Source organism: Microchirus variegatus (assembly GCF_963457635.1).
Source record: "Microchirus variegatus genome assembly, chromosome: 14".
NCBI classification, from domain to species: Eukaryota; Metazoa; Chordata; class Actinopteri; order Pleuronectiformes; family Soleidae; genus Microchirus; species Microchirus variegatus.
The window spans coordinates 3,135,107-3,153,945 of NC_139815.1; the positions used below are offsets into that span (position 1 = coordinate 3,135,107).

At 41.1% G+C, this 18,839-nt stretch overlaps 2 protein-coding genes across 2 annotated transcripts; one reads left to right on the forward strand and one right to left on the reverse strand.

Annotated features, from left to right (window-relative positions):
- Positions 1–404: 404 nt before the first annotated feature.
- Positions 405–10,124, forward strand: drd4b (dopamine receptor D4b; the record flags this gene model as incomplete). Its single annotated transcript, XM_083901009.1, has 4 exons — positions 405–650; positions 2,682–2,794; positions 4,557–5,170; positions 9,910–10,124. 4 exons carry the CDS (start codon positions 405–407, stop codon positions 10,122–10,124), a joined length of 1,188 nt encoding a protein of 395 aa, XP_083757135.1.
- Positions 10,125–12,003: 1,879 nt separating this feature from the next.
- sirt3 (sirtuin 3) lies at positions 12,004–18,782 on the reverse strand. The gene is made up of 9 exons (XM_083900951.1): positions 18,444–18,782; positions 18,098–18,143; positions 17,420–17,611; positions 16,146–16,378; positions 15,954–16,054; positions 15,224–15,385; positions 14,658–14,861; positions 12,879–12,984; positions 12,004–12,138 (listed from the first exon to the last, which is right to left on the reverse strand). The coding sequence occupies exons 1-8, from the start codon at positions 18,502–18,504 to the stop codon at positions 12,961–12,963; spliced, it is 1,023 nt and encodes a 340-aa protein (XP_083757077.1). The 5' UTR covers positions 18,505–18,782; the 3' UTR covers positions 12,004–12,138; positions 12,879–12,960.
- Between the last annotated feature and the right edge of the window lie 57 nt (positions 18,783–18,839).

Below are 18,839 nucleotides of genomic sequence, written 5' to 3' on the forward strand. Positions count from 1 at the left end.
GTAAAGAGCTCAGTGAGCTCGCTGCTGAGTTCCTTCCTCCCCGCGGAGTCTGTTCACACTCAGTCTCTGTTAAGTAGATTTCAGCGGATTTAAGCCGTCGCTCTCTGATTCGTGCACTTTCCGAACTTCTTCTTCTTCTTCTTCTTCTTCTTCTTCCTCCTCCTCCGTCATCGCTGCACCTGACTGACTGAGACTCGCTCCACTGACTGTGTCCGCTGCAGGCGCGCGGAGGTACAGGATGACACGGGTGAAGCGGGATCGGGTCACAGCGAGCGGCGCGGCTGTGCGTTTGGAGCGCGGAGCGCACGGCGCGCAGCGCGGACACCGACGCTGCTGAGCCCGGCTCGTAGATGAAAAGCACAGCGGGCGACAGTCGTTTCTCTGCCCGCCAGCCTCCGGAGACCATGTCGGACAACTTCACTCATCCGACCGCCGTGGCACCGGCTCCTGTGGTCACGCACTATAATTTCTCTGCGCTCGTGTTCGGGATTCTTCTGATCGTGGTCGTGATCGGCGGGAACGTGCTGGTGTGTGTGAGCGTGTACCTGGAGAAGGCTTTGAAAACCACCACCAACTACTTCATAGTCAGCCTGGCGTTTGCAGACCTGCTGCTGGCGCTGCTGGTGCTGCCGCTCTTCGTTTACGCAGAGGTAAACAAGATGTCCGAGGGGTCAGAGGTCACGGCTGGGTTCATGATTGTTTTGTGCGGTGCACTGTATGTGGTTTTAGGGTGGAGTGTGCGAGAGTGGAGCTGTCTGCTCTGATCTTTACACTGAATATGCAGCAGGATGTTGTGTGAGGGACACAAAACATCGACAACAAGAGACACAAAACATCTTCAAATAAACAAAGCAGCCATGCAAAGATGCACAAAATGAATTGCAAAAGAACCAGACAGAATAACTTTGACAACACACAGAACCACAGTGAGGGACAACCACCAAAAGGTGCAAAACCACCACAACAACTGAAAGACGAGGGCTGCAACTAAGGATTATTTTCATAACCAATGAATCTGTCAATTTTATTATATCGATCATCAAGGACTTGTTTGCTCCGTTAAATGTCAGAAAATGTCGATCGGTGTTTGTCGAGACTGGAAATGCTGACGTTCTCAAATGTCTCGTTTTGTCCACAAATCAAAATTTCGATTCCGATTAATCGAAATAGTTATAGAACGATATCCCATAATCCCGAGAGTCACACAGACGATGCAAATTAATTGTCTTTAATTAAAGGCAAACCTTTACAAATGAAAGTGTTGACACAACAAAAATGTGTGTAAACTTTCTCACTCACTCGGGGACCTTAATTAACACCAATTCACCTGTCCTCGTCTTTCACATGTCCTCATCATTCACCTGTCCTCATCATTCGCCGTCTGTCCTCATCTGTCCTTGTCATTCACATGTCCTCATCTTACACATGTCCTCATCATTCACCTGTCTGTCCTCATCATTCACCTGTCTGTCCTCATCATTCACCTGTCCTCATCATTCGCCGTCTGTCCTCATCTGTCCTTGTCATTCACATGTCCTCATCTTACACATGTCCTCATCATTCGACTCTCTGTCCTCATCATTCACCTGTCTGTCCTCATCATTCACTTTTCTGTCCTCATCAGCCACCTGTCTGTCCTCATCAGTCACTTGTCTGTCCTCATCAGTCACCTGTCTGTCCTCATCAGCCACCTGTCTGTCCTCATCAGTCACCTGTCTGTCCTCATCATTCACCTGTCTGTCCTCATCATTCACCTGTCTGTCCTCATCATTCACATGTATGTCCTCATCTGTCCTCGTCATTCACATGTCTGTCCTCATCAGCCACCTGTCTGTCCTCATCAGTCACCTGTCTGTCCTCATCATTCACCTGTCTGTCCTCATCATTCACATGTATGTCCTCATCATTCACATGTATGTCCTCATCTGTCCTCGTCATTCACCTGTCTGTCCTCATCATTCACCTGTATGTCCTCATCATTCACTGCCAAAGTTTCCGGTGAGTGAATTTTTATTCTTATTATATACGTTTTCAAATTCAGACTAATATTAACGGTAAAGGCTGTGACATATTTACATATTTAGGTTCTTTGTCTTAAATATGATCCACATTTTGAAATGAAATCCACAAGAGACACTTCAGACAGACACAAAACGGAGGACAGACATGCTGCAGTGAGCCGGGCCCGTCTCTCTCTCTCTCTCTCTCTCTCTCTCTCTCTCTCTCTCTCTCTCTCTCTCTCTCTCTCTCTCTCTCTCTCTCTCTCTCCCACCTCTTCATTCAGAATTAATTAAAGATGAGAGGGCCGTGACTCATTTCATGACAATAGTTCCATTCAATAATAATAATTAAAAAAAGGTTTAAAGGCTATAATCTCAGCCTTATTAAAGAGCTGTCTGTGAGCTCAAAGACGTCCCGCAGAGGCTTCCCCTCACGTCCTCCTTCATTAGTGGCGTTTGTGACCTCGTTACCTGCAGCAGCAGCAACCAGTTCACTGGATTAAAAAAAAACTGAGAGTTAAAAATCTTAACCCTGAAGAAAGAAAAGGAGAGAATTTAGTTGTTTTTTTTTGTTTTAGGAGGAATGTTTTGTAACAGTTGCAGTGGTGCAAACACAAGAGGATTACACATATTTACACTGGGCAGCTAATGAGGTGTGTGTGTGTTTGTGTGTGTGTGCAGTTTCAGGGTGGAATTTGGTCCTTGAACGTGCTGCTGTGTGACGGCCTGATGACCATGGACGTGATGCTGTGCACGGCGTCTATATTCAACCTGTGCGCCATCAGTGTAGACAGGTATGTGTTTGTGTGTTTTGTTCCAGTGCAGCAGCAAAAGAAAATGGATCGTGACTTTACCACAGCTGTAAACCAGTGTGAATCATGTAGGGCATTAACAGGAAAGCCGATGTGATGACGCGACGGCGTCATTGGCACAAGTCGCTCTGTGTGTGTGCACGATGCATTCTCTGATTTAATTGAGAGTTTTCCACCCAGAGGGCAATAGAATGTAACTGCAGGCCCACAGGCATTGAATTGTAGCCTGTTACAGGATACTATACAATATCAAATGTTTTATTATAGATAACATTTTTAAGGGAGTTAATTAAAAAATTACTTTACACATTTCCACCGTGACAATAATATAAGATGTACACTACCGTTCAAAAGTTTGGGATCGCTTCGAAATGTTCTTATTTTTGAAAGAAAAACACTTTCATTTTTTCAATGAATATAACATGAAATGAATCATAAATACACTCTATAAATTTTTTTTATTTACTTATGATAACAATAACGACAATCAAAATATATATGTGTATATATATATATTTTTTTTTTTTTTAAATTGGACCCTACAGTATTTCAGATACAGGCCTCTACCAAACGGTTGAGACGTCTGTTCATAATAAACCTGGTTTGCATAATTCATAAAGTACATCATTCAGAACAAGTGACATTAAGTGTTAGTGACTTCAGCTTGATGCATTTTTCAATGAGATATAGTGACTTAAAGTGTGGTCGACCAAATGGTTGAGTAGAACCTTAAAGGGTTAATGGAATATGTACATGGGTGTATAGAAATGGCAAAATTATTATTTTTAATAAAATAAATATTTCTAATCTTGTCAAAGTCTTGACTATATTTTCTATTCATTTTGCAACTCTTTTGATGAATAAAAATGTGACTTTTAATGGAAAACACAAAAAAATTGTATAGGTGACCCCTAACTTAATAATAATAATAATAATAATAATAATAATAAGGCAGTTTAGGCTGTAGACCTACTATTTAATTTTCATCATGCTTTAATTTTTGGAAATGTATGTACTGGGTAGAATTAACCGGCTTAGCCTAAATCAACAGTTAATATACAATTAATATAGTTGGGCTTGGCAAAATCGAGCAGTGTTTTCACTGAACAACTTTATACTGTTTATGGGCCAACAGTGTTTTGCAGCAATGCAAGCTAACGTTAATATTTAAGCTAATGTTAGCTCAAGTTTCCATTGACAAGATGGAAAATAAAACCATTATTTAGAGGGAGGGTTCTGTGTGGAGAGAGATATTTCGGGGGAACTTTACGATAACTTGCCGTTTACGTCTGGACGTAACGTGGCCTAAGACCAGGTTAGCTTCATGCTAACAACACAAGCTATAGCCACATGACAGCCCAGACTCACACCGTGCATTTCCCTTTCTCAACGGGAAGTCACTTAGTCACGAGCTGAAGCAAAAACCTCAATTTTAAGCGGTGATGAATATACTGTGATGTCACATATACTGTTGTAATTCAAAAATCATTTTGGTTTGTGGACAAAGGAAAAGAAAAAGTGTTATATGGCACAAAGAAGTGTGTGTGTGTCTCTCTCTCTGTATGTTGTATTTTCATTCATGACAAAATGTTTTCAATTTGTTTTTCTTTACAATGTGAGACATTAAGCAAATTAAATTGGGTTGTGTAAGTTAAACACAACATTTGTTATGCTAACATGCACTAGCCAGAACCCTTGGTTTTGGACGATGCAATGCTAACCCAGGGTCTTTTGTTTTTCGCAGGTTTATCGCCGTTTCCATTCCTCTCAATTATAACCGTAAGCACGTGGACCGTCGCCAGCTCGTCCTGCTGTCGGCGACCTGGCTGCTGGCGCTCGCCGTGGCCTCGCCTGTTATTTTCGGCATCAACGGCGTGCCCCACCGCGACCCCAGCGAGTGCAAACTGGAGGACAACAACTACGTGGTCTATTCCTCGGTCTGCTCTTTCTTCATCCCCTGTCCCATCATGGTCTTGCTGTACTTTGGTGTCTTCCGTGGCCTGAAGAGCTGGGAGGAGACTCGAAGAGCCAAGCTACGCAGCAGCATCGAGGCCTGCAGGAAGCTGCAGCACGCCGCCGTTGCCACCGCCCTCCCCCCGCTGGCGGGCACCATCCCCGGGCCTCTGCCCATGCCTCTGCCCAGGATCATCGAGAGAGACTTGGCCCAGTCTCGACTGGACAACGACGATGACGACGACGACGACGACGACTGCGCGAAGCAGGAGATTCCGTACCCTCGGCACTACAGAGAGAACTCTGTGCCCACGGTAACGTTCAGTAAACGGCCGCAGATGAGGAAGAGAGCCAAGATCAACAGCAGGGAGAGGAAAGCTATGAAGGTGTTACCTGTGGTCGTAGGTGAGTCCTTCCTCTCTTCGCAACTTCAACCCTTATTTTCTCCATGAATCCAGTACTTGTTTGGTCCAGAAAATGTTAATCAGTGTTTCCCACAACCATGAAATAATGATGTTTTAGTTTTAATGATTTCTTTGTCGAGTGGAGCAATGAATGAAACCAGAAAATATTCACATTTAACCCTGAAAAACTCCACACAAACATTATGTATCAGTGGATTTTTGCAGTTTTTTTACTTTCATACTTCACTCCTTACCATACATAACTAATATTCATGGATTTTCAGAATTTGGTTGTTTATTATTATTATAATAATAATATTGTTGCGTTCATGTGTCTTTAGTATGTTGACTATTTGATTTTTACCTTTCACACTAACTACATCCAACCTCAGCACGATGATGCACATTTTGCACTTAAAGTTAATTTCTTGTAGACTGTTACATTTGTTCATTTGTCCTGATACAGTTTTAAAATGGCATCTTTTGCTGGGTTTTAATGACACAATACTTATTATGGTAAATAATATTACAGTGCCCGCTCATGTCGCATGTTATACATGTACACTTCAGGTTCGTTACAGTTTACTTAAACTAATGAAAATTTACAAAGCATAAAAACTAGCAAACTTGCTCTAAAAACGAACTAAAACAAACTCATTTTCAAAACAAAAAGCCTTGTTTCGCTGACATGTTTTGAAGACATGTTTTTGCACTCACGTCACATACAGTTGCTGCAGTTGTGGTTCAGGGAGACTGTGACACTCCGCTGACCTCTGCTGACCGGCTGCCTCTCAACGAGAGCTTAAAACCTTCAATCCAATTATTGAGCGGCGCGTGATCTTACAGACACGTCCACCATCTCCCGTTCACAGACTTAATGCTGCTCTTATGTCAATGAATGTCCTCACTATGGATGCTATACAAACGTGTGTATGTGTGTGTGTACCTGGTATTCGTTCTGTTGTGGGGATCCTAAGTCACATTTTTGTGAGCAGTGCTTCTCAATCATTTTCTGTTATGCCCCCCGTAGGATGAAGAGAACATTTTGCCCCCCATTTATCATTTATCAGATAATTTGTCTATAAAATTGTAGAAAAAAAAAAGTACACACGTAAATTACTACATTTTAAGGTGAAGACACGTTTTAAAGTTAGGCTGAGGTCAGGGTTAAGGTCAGAGGTCAGGGTTAGGATATGGCCAGGAGTAGTTCTGGTTAAGGTTAGATTAAGTCTCTGTAAGTCAATGTACTGTCCTCTGAAGGTATGGAAACGTGTGTGTGCGTGTGTGTGTGTGAGAGAGTGTGAGAGAGCAGTGATGCCTCCAGTTTAAAATGATGGGACTGCAGTGCATTCCTGCTTCGTCTCTAATGAACTCCGCGTGATCATGAATCTTTCAGAGTCTGTGCGACACTTTGTCGCCTCGGTTCTTTTATTTGCCACATGTCCTGTGGATGTGGGTGAGAGAGAGTTTCGAACACACATACAATGTCCTTCAGCTAACGTTAAGAAGCCAAAGAAAAAACCAGGTAGGATCTGAAATGAAAGGTAATAATATGTGTATTTTAAAGCAACAAAAGATATTTTATTTTACAGTGTATTTATAGTGTATTTTCACTCAATGCAACTCTTTGTGAGGCACAAGCGCCTAAAAAGAAAACTTCTTCATGAGTCCAGAGAAACATCTGTGTGTGGCACAAACAGTATATCAGGATATAGACTGAGAAACTGTGAGTAAAGCTGTTACCATCTGTGAGGGATGACGGTTTTAAAACCCTGCAGGTGCCTTTATATTTGGAAAGGTAATTAGCAGCGACTTCACAGTTTGGTGTGATGCATGATGCAGGTCACAGCTGCACACGCAAACTTTGTTTCACAGTTAAGAAACGGCAGAGAAAATTAATGAATCCACTGTCAAGTTTTCACCATTTCACGGTATACTTTTTTTATTCTACAGGTTTTTGTTTTGCACCTACATTTTTCTCTTATGTGTATATATATATATATATATGTATATGTATATACTATATAGCTAGTTCATCTAAAAACGGGTACGGTTACGTACTATAACGCGACACAAGCAGTGGAGGATTTGAGATGACGTGGATTTGACGTGGGCGAGATCACTTGTGAGAGAAAGGTGATGGCTTTCACAGAGGAAACTCTGGCCAAGCTACTGCGATGGGTTAGCAACTAGAACTACACTTGAAAAGGAGGATTTTGAGGAATTTCCAAGTATCCTGTCACCTGTCAGCGAAGTTTGAATGCAGGCCGGTAAATCTTTTTGGAAGAGATGGCTCAAGCCAAGGACGCGCGCAAATGTATTTTCAGCATTTTAATTACGACATTAATGTCTAATGATACTATTGCGGTCTTCCTCAATTGTCAACGTTTTTTCTGAATCACTAGTCAAGTTTGTTTTGAATTACTAGCTAGTTGTAGCTGATGCTAATATCCTCGTGTTCCTTTCGTGGGGGTCGCACCTATGTTCCCCGGGTCCTATGTTCCCCGTTTTCCCAAAAAAGGTCCTATGTTCCCCACTTTGTATGTGACAGGGGAACATGGGACCCTTTTTTGGAAAAAGGTTAGGGTTAGAGTTAGAGAAAGGGTCCTATGTTCCCCGGTCACATACAAAGCGGGGAACATAGATACGGTCCCCTTGCGTGAGTGGTTAGCTAACTGCTATCGCTATTTGTTTAGATGAGATATCCGATAACCCTTGACATGACACATTAAGGTTTTAAGTGAAATTAGTGCACAATGAATTTCTTACTATTACTGATCCTTGGTTGATTATACCGGTGCACTACTTTGATATTGCTTGCCGACTCGATTGTTGATGCAGCAGTCCACGAGCATCAAGTGAGGATGATGTGACGGTAATGGAGGGGGGTCTCATTTCTGAGGGGAACGTTCTTACCCCTAGCACCCTCAACTCTGTATTGAGGGCTAAGGGGGGCCAAGGGGAACAGGTGGAATTGGGATTCAGCCTATGTCTTTATGTATAATGAGGATCTGCATAGAATTAAAGATTGTATAATAGGCCAGAGGGTTCTCTCTGACCATGCAGGAGTTCATATAACTATGCATTTGGAAGGCAGAAGGCGCAAAACACTCTGGATATTAAACTCTAGATGTTAAATGATACCACTTTTGTGTCAACAATGGAAAGAGAATTGGGCATATATACCTTCAAGAAAATGATAATGGGACTGTAAAGCCTAGTATACTATGGGATGTGTCTAAGGCTGTCCTGTGGGGTAAGATCATAGCCTGGACAGCCTTATCAAAGACAAAAGCAACTAACAACTGTTAAATCTAGAAGAAATATTAAAAGATCTTGAACAAACTCATTTAGCCAATAAAGACCCGGTCATCATTCAACAAATAAGAATTACTAAGCATAGACAAAACACTTAGTGATGAGGTGGAGAAAAAACTTTGAGGCTGGACCCAAAGCAGCAAAACTACTAGCTTGGAAACTCAGAAAGTAACAGAAACAGAAAATATATTTCATAAGATAAAAGACCCAAAAAAGTCACAAAAAAGACTGTTCAAAATCTAGAAGACACACAAAAAGCCTTTGAGAAATACTGCACATCCCTATATTCCAAAAGGGCTCAGGCAGACATGCAGACAATAACTGGATTTCTAGATTCATTAGGCCTTCCTAATATTGGCACACAATAAATGAAAAACTAAGTCTACCTATAACAAAGGAGGAGATAAACAAAGCTTTTTCATGTTTGAATAATAATAAGTCACCTGGCATTGATGGATTTCCCCCAGAATGGTACAAAACCATGAGGGAACATTTGGCATCTGTTCTGGAAATCTGCTTTAAGTATACCATCTTGGAAAGAGGCATTCATATCAGTTATCCCCAAGGAAGGGAAGGACAGGATGGAATGCAAAGGATATAGACCAATCAGTGTATTAAATGCAGACTACAAGCTTTATGCTATAATCTTAACAAAGAGAATGGAAACCACAATGCATACGTTAATAGATGAGGACCAAACGGGATTCATGCAGAAAAAGCTTTTGATTCAGTTGGATGGGAGTTTCTTTATGCAGTAATGAAAAGATTTGACTTTAGAAATACATTTCTAAGTGGTATTCAGGCACTTTGTTCCTCCTCAATAGCATGGATCGAGGTTAATGGCAGCCTCTCAGATCCCATTAGTTTGGAGCGAGGATGTAGACAGGGCTGCCCTGTCAGCACCAGCCTCTTCAACTTGTTTATTGAGCCCTTTTGCCCAAGTGATAAGACAGGAGGCAAAACTGAAAGGTATTTCCATTGGAGGAGAGTAAAATATAAAGTAAGCCTGTACACAGATGATGTACTTGTCACATCACGACTGACCCAGCCACTGGCCTCCCAGTTTTAATGGATATGCTTGAAACTTATGGGAAATATTCAGGATATGTCCTTAATGGTAATAAAACCCAGGTTTTGACATTTAATTTCACTCCCACAGAGGAATTTGCCACAAAATATAAGTTCAATTGTTACTCCACACACAGGAATACATTTGACTAAAGATCAGTCCCAGTTATTCAAATCTAATTACAACTGTGTAAACAAAATATATACACATATTTATACATTGTGTGTGTGTATATATAATGTTTATCCAGCTGTGATAGAAAGGCAGAATTTCTTTCTTTTCATTCAACTCTGATTGAACCAAATCTCAGCGACTCATCGCGACAACACGTTTCCCCTCCCGTCTTCATGCAGGCTGCTTCCTGTTCTGCTGGACGCCGTTCTTCGTCGTCCACACGACGCGAGCCATGTGTCTCAGCTGCGACATCCCCGCCGGCCTGGTGAGCACCGTCACCTGGCTGGGCTACGTCAACAGCGCTCTCAACCCCATCATCTACACCATCTTCAACACGGAGTTCAAGAAGTTCTTCAAGAAATGCCTCCGCAGCTCCTGCTGCTGCTGCTGCTGACCACAGGACCGAGCAGGGACGGGACGAAGGAATGTGTTTTTCTTTCAGTTGGAAGTGATGGTTCAGGTTGTATGAAGTACTGACAGCACTGGCTTTCCTGAGCGTGACCCAGGCTGAGACGTGCACGACAACATGGCTGCCAGCACCACTTATCACGTGAGAGAAATTCTGCAACTGCTTCTACAATATCCAATTATCATTGACTTTTTCTTCTTCCGTTTTCTTGACCTTGAGTTTTTATTCAGGTTTTTATTTTTTTTTTTTTAATCTGCATTTGGGTCCTCAATTTTTATAATATACAGGTTTGCCTCTTCATCTTGCCATGATAGTTTTCAAACTAGATTTAAAACTGTCTACTTCACCAGCACCAAATTCCACAGAGAAAATCAACATTTTACAGGGTTTGCAGGGACACGGGAGCTGCTGGTCTAATGCTGCCACGTCACTGAGGTGAATCCATTTCAAACACTGGAGTCACAAAATATATTTGAACTTACTGTAATGGAGAACTTTATTATCTATCATTATAAACCAGCAGTAACTCACTAACCACACGTGTGTGTGTACACCCTTCTCCTCCCATAAACTCTTTGCTACATCTGCTGAGTGAAAGGGCCGATCACACAGTGGTCGTCTCTCGTTATCAGCAGAGGAAGGAGCCGGACATCCTGATCTGTCAGCCAAGAGAGACTTAGAGAGTCTCCAATAAAGCTGTTCAACTTAACTCATCAGTAACGCCAGAGACTCCATCAGTGATAATCAATATACACTTGAGGCAACAGTGGATCAACAACTCTTGAGTGCCGTGATGTAAAAATCGCACATTTTCTCTATGGACTTTGGTGTTTGGCGTGTCAAAGGGTTCAGTTTACAGTTTAAAAAAACAGATAGATCTTGAAAACGGAAACTTTTGTAAAAGCTGTTTTTAGTTTTGTCTTTTTTGTTTCCAGTCAGCTGACGTCCATGTCTCGTGGGTGGTTCTCAGCGAGTGTAAACCTGAACTATCACTTTAAACTCCTGCATTTCCAGGCCAATCTATGAGGGAGGCTGATGAGTGACAGAAGCACAAACCCTGTTCTTTGCTGCTGTTTTACTCATGACATCGGTTGATTTTCCTGGTCAATTTTCCTGGTGGTGACAAACATTTCTGATTCTTGAGGATCACTGCCTCCTGAGAAATGTATGATGTTTTAGAGAAAGAGCTGAGAGGGCAATGTCATCACATTCAGTTTGTATCGGCCTCGTTTTAAATGCTCCGTCACAAGCGCCCCCCTGCAACTGCTACATAGGCTGAATCAAGCTCAGTTGTGAAGTTTAATCTTTGAGCATAACCTTTAAAGGTGAGCCAAAAAATTGTCCAAATTGTCCTGTACTGGTTAATGTACAACTTGTACCAATTGGCAGACTTAATTTAACAAAAAAGCTGATGATCTACAACTGCAGTAAACTGTCTTTATTGCTATTATTACTGTCTTACTCCATGCTGTGGTGGAAAAAGCTGTTGTTTGTTTTGTTCAAGTGCACGTATGGCTTAAATTTGAGTGGCACTGCCCTTTAAAGTGATAATAATTCATAGTAGTGGTTAATATGAGGTGATCGAACATAGTCAGTGTGTTACAAATGATTTTTCACTGGTTCCCGCTTGCAACTCCTGCTACGACATGTAAAGCAATCACCGTGTAAAGTACCTCACTTGACCACCTGAACTGTCCCTTTAAGTCTTAAGCGGCAGTCACCAGCGTGTGTTGGGTCACTGACTGTGCCTACCGTGTGCCATGATATATGTCCACGTTTTAAGTGGAAAACATTTCTAATAAATGAAGTCATCTTCCTAATCGACCCTAATATTTCTCTTCTTCACAAGGACACACACTTTTCTTTTCCCTCTGATTACTATGATTTTATTTAAGTATAAGAAACAAACAAAAAGGTGAATTTCTCTCATGGTGTGTTGGTGAAACCTTCATCTTTGCTGAGGTACTGTAGTCCACTCCATCCACCAGAGTAGTCCAGTCTAAAATGTGCAAAAAAAACCAAAAAGTCAGAATATAATAAGTGCAATGCAAAGGATCTCCTTTTACGTCAAAATGTGGGCCGAATTGTGTGAAAAACGACAACAAAAAGGCTTCAGATCCGATTTAAAACCAGAAATCAGTCTTTTCTTATTACGCAGACTCCAGCGTCACTCGTACAGTATATGTAACACATTTCTGTCAGCGGTGAGGATAAAAAGGAGAGGTGAAAATTGGGACGAGGTGCAGAAGCTGGTTTAAAAAAAGAGAGAAAAACTGCTTTGAAGCTGTGAATTTAACCAGATTTACAACGTGACGAGTGACAAACTCTGGGTCACAAAGTCACAGTGACTACAGGTCATTGTGAGCTGTGAATCATCTAATGATCGATGACATTACCCTGAAACTCTAGACTTTACCGTCTTTATTTAGTCGCACAAATGTCTTTTTTTTTTGTGTCCTGCAAGACATGTTGTACCAATAATCTTTAAACAAATAGAATGGTCTTGAAAATATTTTACAACAGATGTTGTATAATTTTGTGTATAGCAGATAAATGGCTAGCTATGGATTTGGGAGAAAACACTGCACTGCATTCAGTTCATATTTGGCATCATATGGCGTCCACCATAATGACTCCAACTGACAACATCATTTCAACAAATAACAAAAGCAGTATTTTCTATGGTTCACGAGAGATTTCATCTTCAGTAAAGCTGTGGGAAAAAAAAACCTCATTCACCTGATTTGGATTTTTCTGACACGTTATGTTTCTGCCAGATCCTCAAAAGTGTGCGTGTGTGTGTGTTGATGCGGTGATGACGTCATTCCTCTGTCTTTGTCACACTCTGCAGGGAAGAAAAAAAAACACAAAAATGAGAAATTATATCCGTTTTCTATCTTCTTTTTTAGCATATCGTAATCTATTGACATTTCAGTCCACCAGATGGCGCCACATGCTCACTCTCACTGCAGCTGTTGTGTGAGTATATCGCAATATATTGGTGCTTTTCCATGATACCGTTCGAGCACGACCCGACTCAACTCTACTTGTTTTTGTTTTTCCTTTTACATGAGGGACAGTACCTGGTACGTGTTCAACAGACTGCCGGCCACTGATTGGTAGCGTCGTCACTGGAAGCAAACCGAACAATGCCGAAATGTAGGTCAGTGAAAAATCCTGAAAACGTGCACTAATCTCCAACATTTAGCAAGAACATTTGTGGCGTACGGTGGAGTTTGGTGTATTTAGCGACAGCACTGCTGAATGTTGGCGATCGTGAGCCGAATAGCGACCACGTTCAGTGGTGTTTCAGTTCAGTGACTGTGTCTCCGGGCATCGCAGGAAGTCCTTAACGATTCTGTGAACAAATATTTTTAATCAACTGATTCTAATGTTGATTAGACAATAATACTTTAATACAATAATACTTTATTTATTTATTGTACTGTTAAGCACTTTGTACCAGCTATAGCTGCCTAAAGCGCTCTATAAATAAAGTTGAGTTGAGTTAATGAATTTATGTATATATGTATGTAAGTATATATATATATGTATATGTATATGTAAATGTATGTGTAAATATATATATATATATATATATGTGTATATGTATATATGTGTATATGTATATATATGCGTATATATATGTGTATATATATGTATATTTGTGTATATATATGTATATATATGTATATTTGTGTATATATGTATATATATGCGTGTATATGTATATATATGCGTGTATATGTATATATATGCGTATATATATATGTGTGTATATATATGTATATTTGTGTATATATGTATATATATATGTATATTTGTGTATATATATATATATATGTATGTGTGTATATATATGTGTGTGTATATATATGTATGTGTATATATATATATACGTGTATATATATGTGTATATATATATATATATATATATACGTGTATATATATGTGTGTATATATATATATATATACACACGTGTATATATATATATATATATACACGTGTATATATATATATATACACACATGTATATATATATATATATATACACATGTATATATATATACATATGTATATATGTATGTGTATTTATATTAATTAGATCATTAGAATCAGTTGATTAAAAAGATATATGTATGAATATGTGTATATACACATATGTATACGTTTACCTATATACGTATATATACATAAGTGTAAATATATACAATATTCCATGTTCAATCCTTGTTTATGCTGTCAAGCCCATACTGTATATATTTTGGTAACCGTCTGTACATTCTATTTTAACGTTTTATACAGTTGTATTGTTATCTTCATATATTGTACATTCACACGTTTATTATTTATAAACCTTTATCTTTACTGTCTTTGCTGCTGTGACAATGTAAATGTCCCACCTGTGGGGACTAATAAAGGACTTAGCTGATCTTATTTCATCTTCTCTCTGATTGTTTGTGTTTTGATTGATAAAGTGAGAAGATTTCTGTGTGGTAAAGAAATCACACACTGACTTCCTCCTCCTCCATCAGAGCTTCCAGCTCCTGCGTCCAGCCGAGGGCATCGACCAGGGCCTGCACGCCGCTGACCACGTCGCCCAGCTGCACCACATCGTGACGCCGGCGTCTCCGAGCAAAAGGCCCCACCAAGTCCCTGTTGATGAGCACGCGGGGGACGGAGCTGCGCACGGCACCTGCCAGGCTAGCAAATGGCTCCACCTGCAGAGCAAAGAGTGTAACTGTCGAGTTTGAGGAGATTTTTTACGAGCTGTTGAGTAGACGACTGATCGGCTGAAATCCAATCCAGTCCAACTTTATTTGCAAAACACTTTAAAACAACCACATTGGCCAACGTGCTAGTACAGAATACTAAATAAAGATAAATTTAAAAAAAGGCATAGGCGCTCATATGAGGTGAAAAGATACATCTAAAACATTGCAAATAAATGAAAAGACATAGAAAACATGGATATAATGTGGATATGAACCACAATAAAATCAATCAAAAGAAGGGCTTTAACAGTACCTCTTGCAGAAAAGGTTTGGGGATAAATTAATGTACAGAAGGTGGTGGTGCTCACCTCCAGTGAAGTGCCCATGATGATGAGCAGGTCAGCGAGCGGGAAGTCGGTCAGGTACTTCATGAAATGTTGTGGAAGATCCTCCCCGAAAAACACAATGTCAGGCTTTACAACGCCTTTACAGGTGGGACACTTGGGGACCGTCCCGCTCATGATGTCTGCCTGAGCAGACGGAGCAATTAAAATTCAAGATGTATCATTTTTAAATGTAAAATATTGAAAACTAATCAATATTAATGACCGATACAAAGTGACACAAACTTCTGATTCAACATGTTTTTAAGCTTGTTTCTGTGAATCATTTGTTAAATGACTAAGACTAAGTGTTACCTGTTTGTAACACACCGACTATAGCTACAGCTGGGGTCTCAAATTCAAGTCTCGTGTGGTCAGGAGGGGTGGACAATACGAGTTCAGACTATATCAAAATACTCCATTATGATAACAAACTAATGACATGTCACAGAATAAGGCATGTGTTTTGATATAGAATGATAAAGTGCACAATGAAATCAGATTTATGATGCAAAATGAATCTAGAAGTATGAAAACCAGAGAGAAATAACTCATTAGAACTTGATTTTAAGTGGGGGGGGGGGTCAGGGGGGGCTGTGAATTTGTGACATCTGATACACAGAATCTCATTTAACTACACTTAATTTAAACAATATATGAATACAAAAATGAATACAAAGATGTCCAGAGTCATCGCGTTTGCGTTAAAACTCACTCGTAGGTCATCGTCCTTGTAGTTCCTGAGGCAGACGGTGCAGGTGGCCGTGGCAAACGTGCCGTGGGCCTCGACCAGCTTCTCAGGAGGAATTCCTGCTACTACACACACACAAAAACACACAGACACAAAGGGTATAAGTGATGAGCTCAAAGTCAACGTAAACGACGTGTAGTGACACGTCATACATACGTCTTTCCAGCCCGTCGATGTTCTGCGTGTACATGCGGACGAGTTGACCTTTCTGGTGAAGCAGACGTACAAAGTAGTGGGTCAGGTTGGGCCGGTAGTTTCCTGGGTACAGCTCTTTGGCGAGGGTAAAGAACGGCTCAGGGTTTTGATGGAAGAAATCAATCTCGAATATGGCCTCAGCGTAGGGCAGATTGTACTGCTGCAGGTTGTCATAAAGACCGCTGCCAGGAGACCTGAGAGCCAATAATGTCATATTTAGCCATTTCCCAATGTCCAACCAACTTTGAGGTATGTTCAGGGTAAGGCAGCGCCCTCTAATGGCCACTTTTATGTCACCAGTTTCCTCCCCGCTATTCTAGATCCTTTCTTTGTCACAAGGTGACGGATAAAATTCTGCACCGTCTCACAAAAAGACACTCTTCGAAACCTTGCCATTTTTAAAAGTGTGTATATAGGCTCTTCTTTGGCATTTTTTCTTAAAGGTCACATAGAGTGGTCCTGTTGCACATATATGTTAGTTATGGAGGTCTTCTTACATACATTAAGTTGTTTTTATGGTCCAAAACCTCCTAGTTGCTGTAAACGAGCCGATAGAAATCCTCTTTTCTGACGGTGTTTCCCAGCCGCAAGACTTGAGACTCAAATCTCTCAACCCGGAAGTGACATATTCAGCACACCCGCACTCAGAAGCGCAGCTCCCCCCTCTGGAACGGTGGATGCACTGCTACTCATTATCAAAACATTGTTTTAACAGTGTTTAAAAATAGCTTCTTCACGACTCCCCGCCGCAGTCCCTTTGACGACCTTTGACCCGGAGTCAGACCCAGAGTCTGAAGACACTGTCGCTCGTGAAACACCTCCACAACGGACGTTATTCTTCTTCTGCGGTTCAATATACGCAACCGGATGTGCCCGGAGCAGGACGATCGGCTGTTCCGGAGAACCGCTGCTTACATAACTATAACGGGATTTTCAGATATCTCCCTGAGCCCGAGATTACAATAAAACACAGCGTTCTCAGCAATGGCTGAACTGTTTGTTTCGAAACTTCAGGGCTTCATAAACAAGGTAATGACGCAGATATACACTAAAAAAACAGCGTTAATTGGATCTTCCGGTATAGTTCCACTTTAACTGACTGGACGACTGACTCAATATTACTCGTCCAGGTATTTTGCATAGAGTGAAAATCGTGGCCCTTTAGAAGGGACGTTGGGTACTGGGCCTTATAGAACCAAGTAAGAACAGGAAATCAGGATATTGTTCCGTTGTACCTGAAATCCGGAATGCCACTCGGTGTACTGATCCCAGCTCCGGCCATCACCACCACCCTCTTGTGCTGCCGCTCTCTAATGTGTTTGGCGACGTCTTCCAAGGTCATCTGCTTGACCTCTGAACCGCCACCAGGGGAGAAAAGTCCTCGAGCTCCATCCCGCCAGGGAGAGTCTGATGTTCTAGGAAGAGGCCTACAGAGAGACCAAACGTTTGAGTTAGAAGAAGCTTAGTGGTGTGTTGAGACTTGTTGGACCCATTTTTTGGCTTCTAACACTATTGTACGGTCACATTTGTTCGAAAAATGCGTACTCTGCCGGTAGAACACTTCGCAGATCAGGTGCATGTGCCAGTCACAGCTGCTGCTGCTGTTCCTCCAAGTTTCCTGGATACAGTCTGGACGAGCAAATCTACGAACTAACTTACTGTCCATGAATTGAAAACAAAAACCTTATGTCTTGCACAAAAAAGGGCTAGGAAAAAAGCTTGTCACTGGATTGTGGAAATCTGCTGATTTGTACAAAGTCCCAGAAAGTGTTTTGTTTTTTTAATCTTAATATAACTTACAGAGACTTTACTGGTTACATTCACCCTGATTTGTTTTTAATATTTATCACTGCGATTGTGCTTCACTGTCTAGATGCCGAATGTGGACGTGGACCTGAATGGAACAAAAGTACCTTGATGAAGCTGCTGCACCATCAGCTGCAAACAAACGCCTCAAGCCTGCAAACAGACAGAGAGCAGAAAATGACTTTGGTAGAAGTTGAATTCACTTTTTTATAATAATACTGAAGTAAAGGTATTTATGTCTTGATCCTGACCTGATCCTGATGAGGCAGAACCTCATTTCTACTGTTTAAGGAACGGTTTAAGTTTATGGGTAAACTTTGAATTGTGGGTAGGTTAAGGTAAAGGTTCAGAATCAACTCTTTATAGTTAAGGTTAGAGATAATGGTGTGTTTGTGCTTTTCCAAATGAACTGTCAATGACATTACCTGTGTGTTTGTGTGTGTGCGTACTGACCGTGAGCACAGAGCCTCCTGCTCGTTGCTGAGATTAACAATGAGCTCAGTAATGACGTCATAATGAGTCTCGCGCTTTTATGTCTGTGAGATCCGTGTCTGCATGGAGCTGTCAAAACGTTTTCTTCATTTTCAAGAAAATGCGCTCGCAAGTGTAGTAGCTGTAGTTCTTCGACCTCCGTGTTGCTAGCCAAACAGCCTGTCTTCAGCTACGTTAAAACGACTCGGTCGTTCGCCGAATTACAGTAGCACATCCTGTTATAAACTACTCGTATTTAGTTGGTCATTAGAACACAACGGGCTGGTTTAAATAAAGTCAACAGTGGCTTAAAACTAAACAGGACCCAGCAAAAGCCGAGCAAGCGCCTCCTACATTTCCCATCAGCCCCCAAAACGT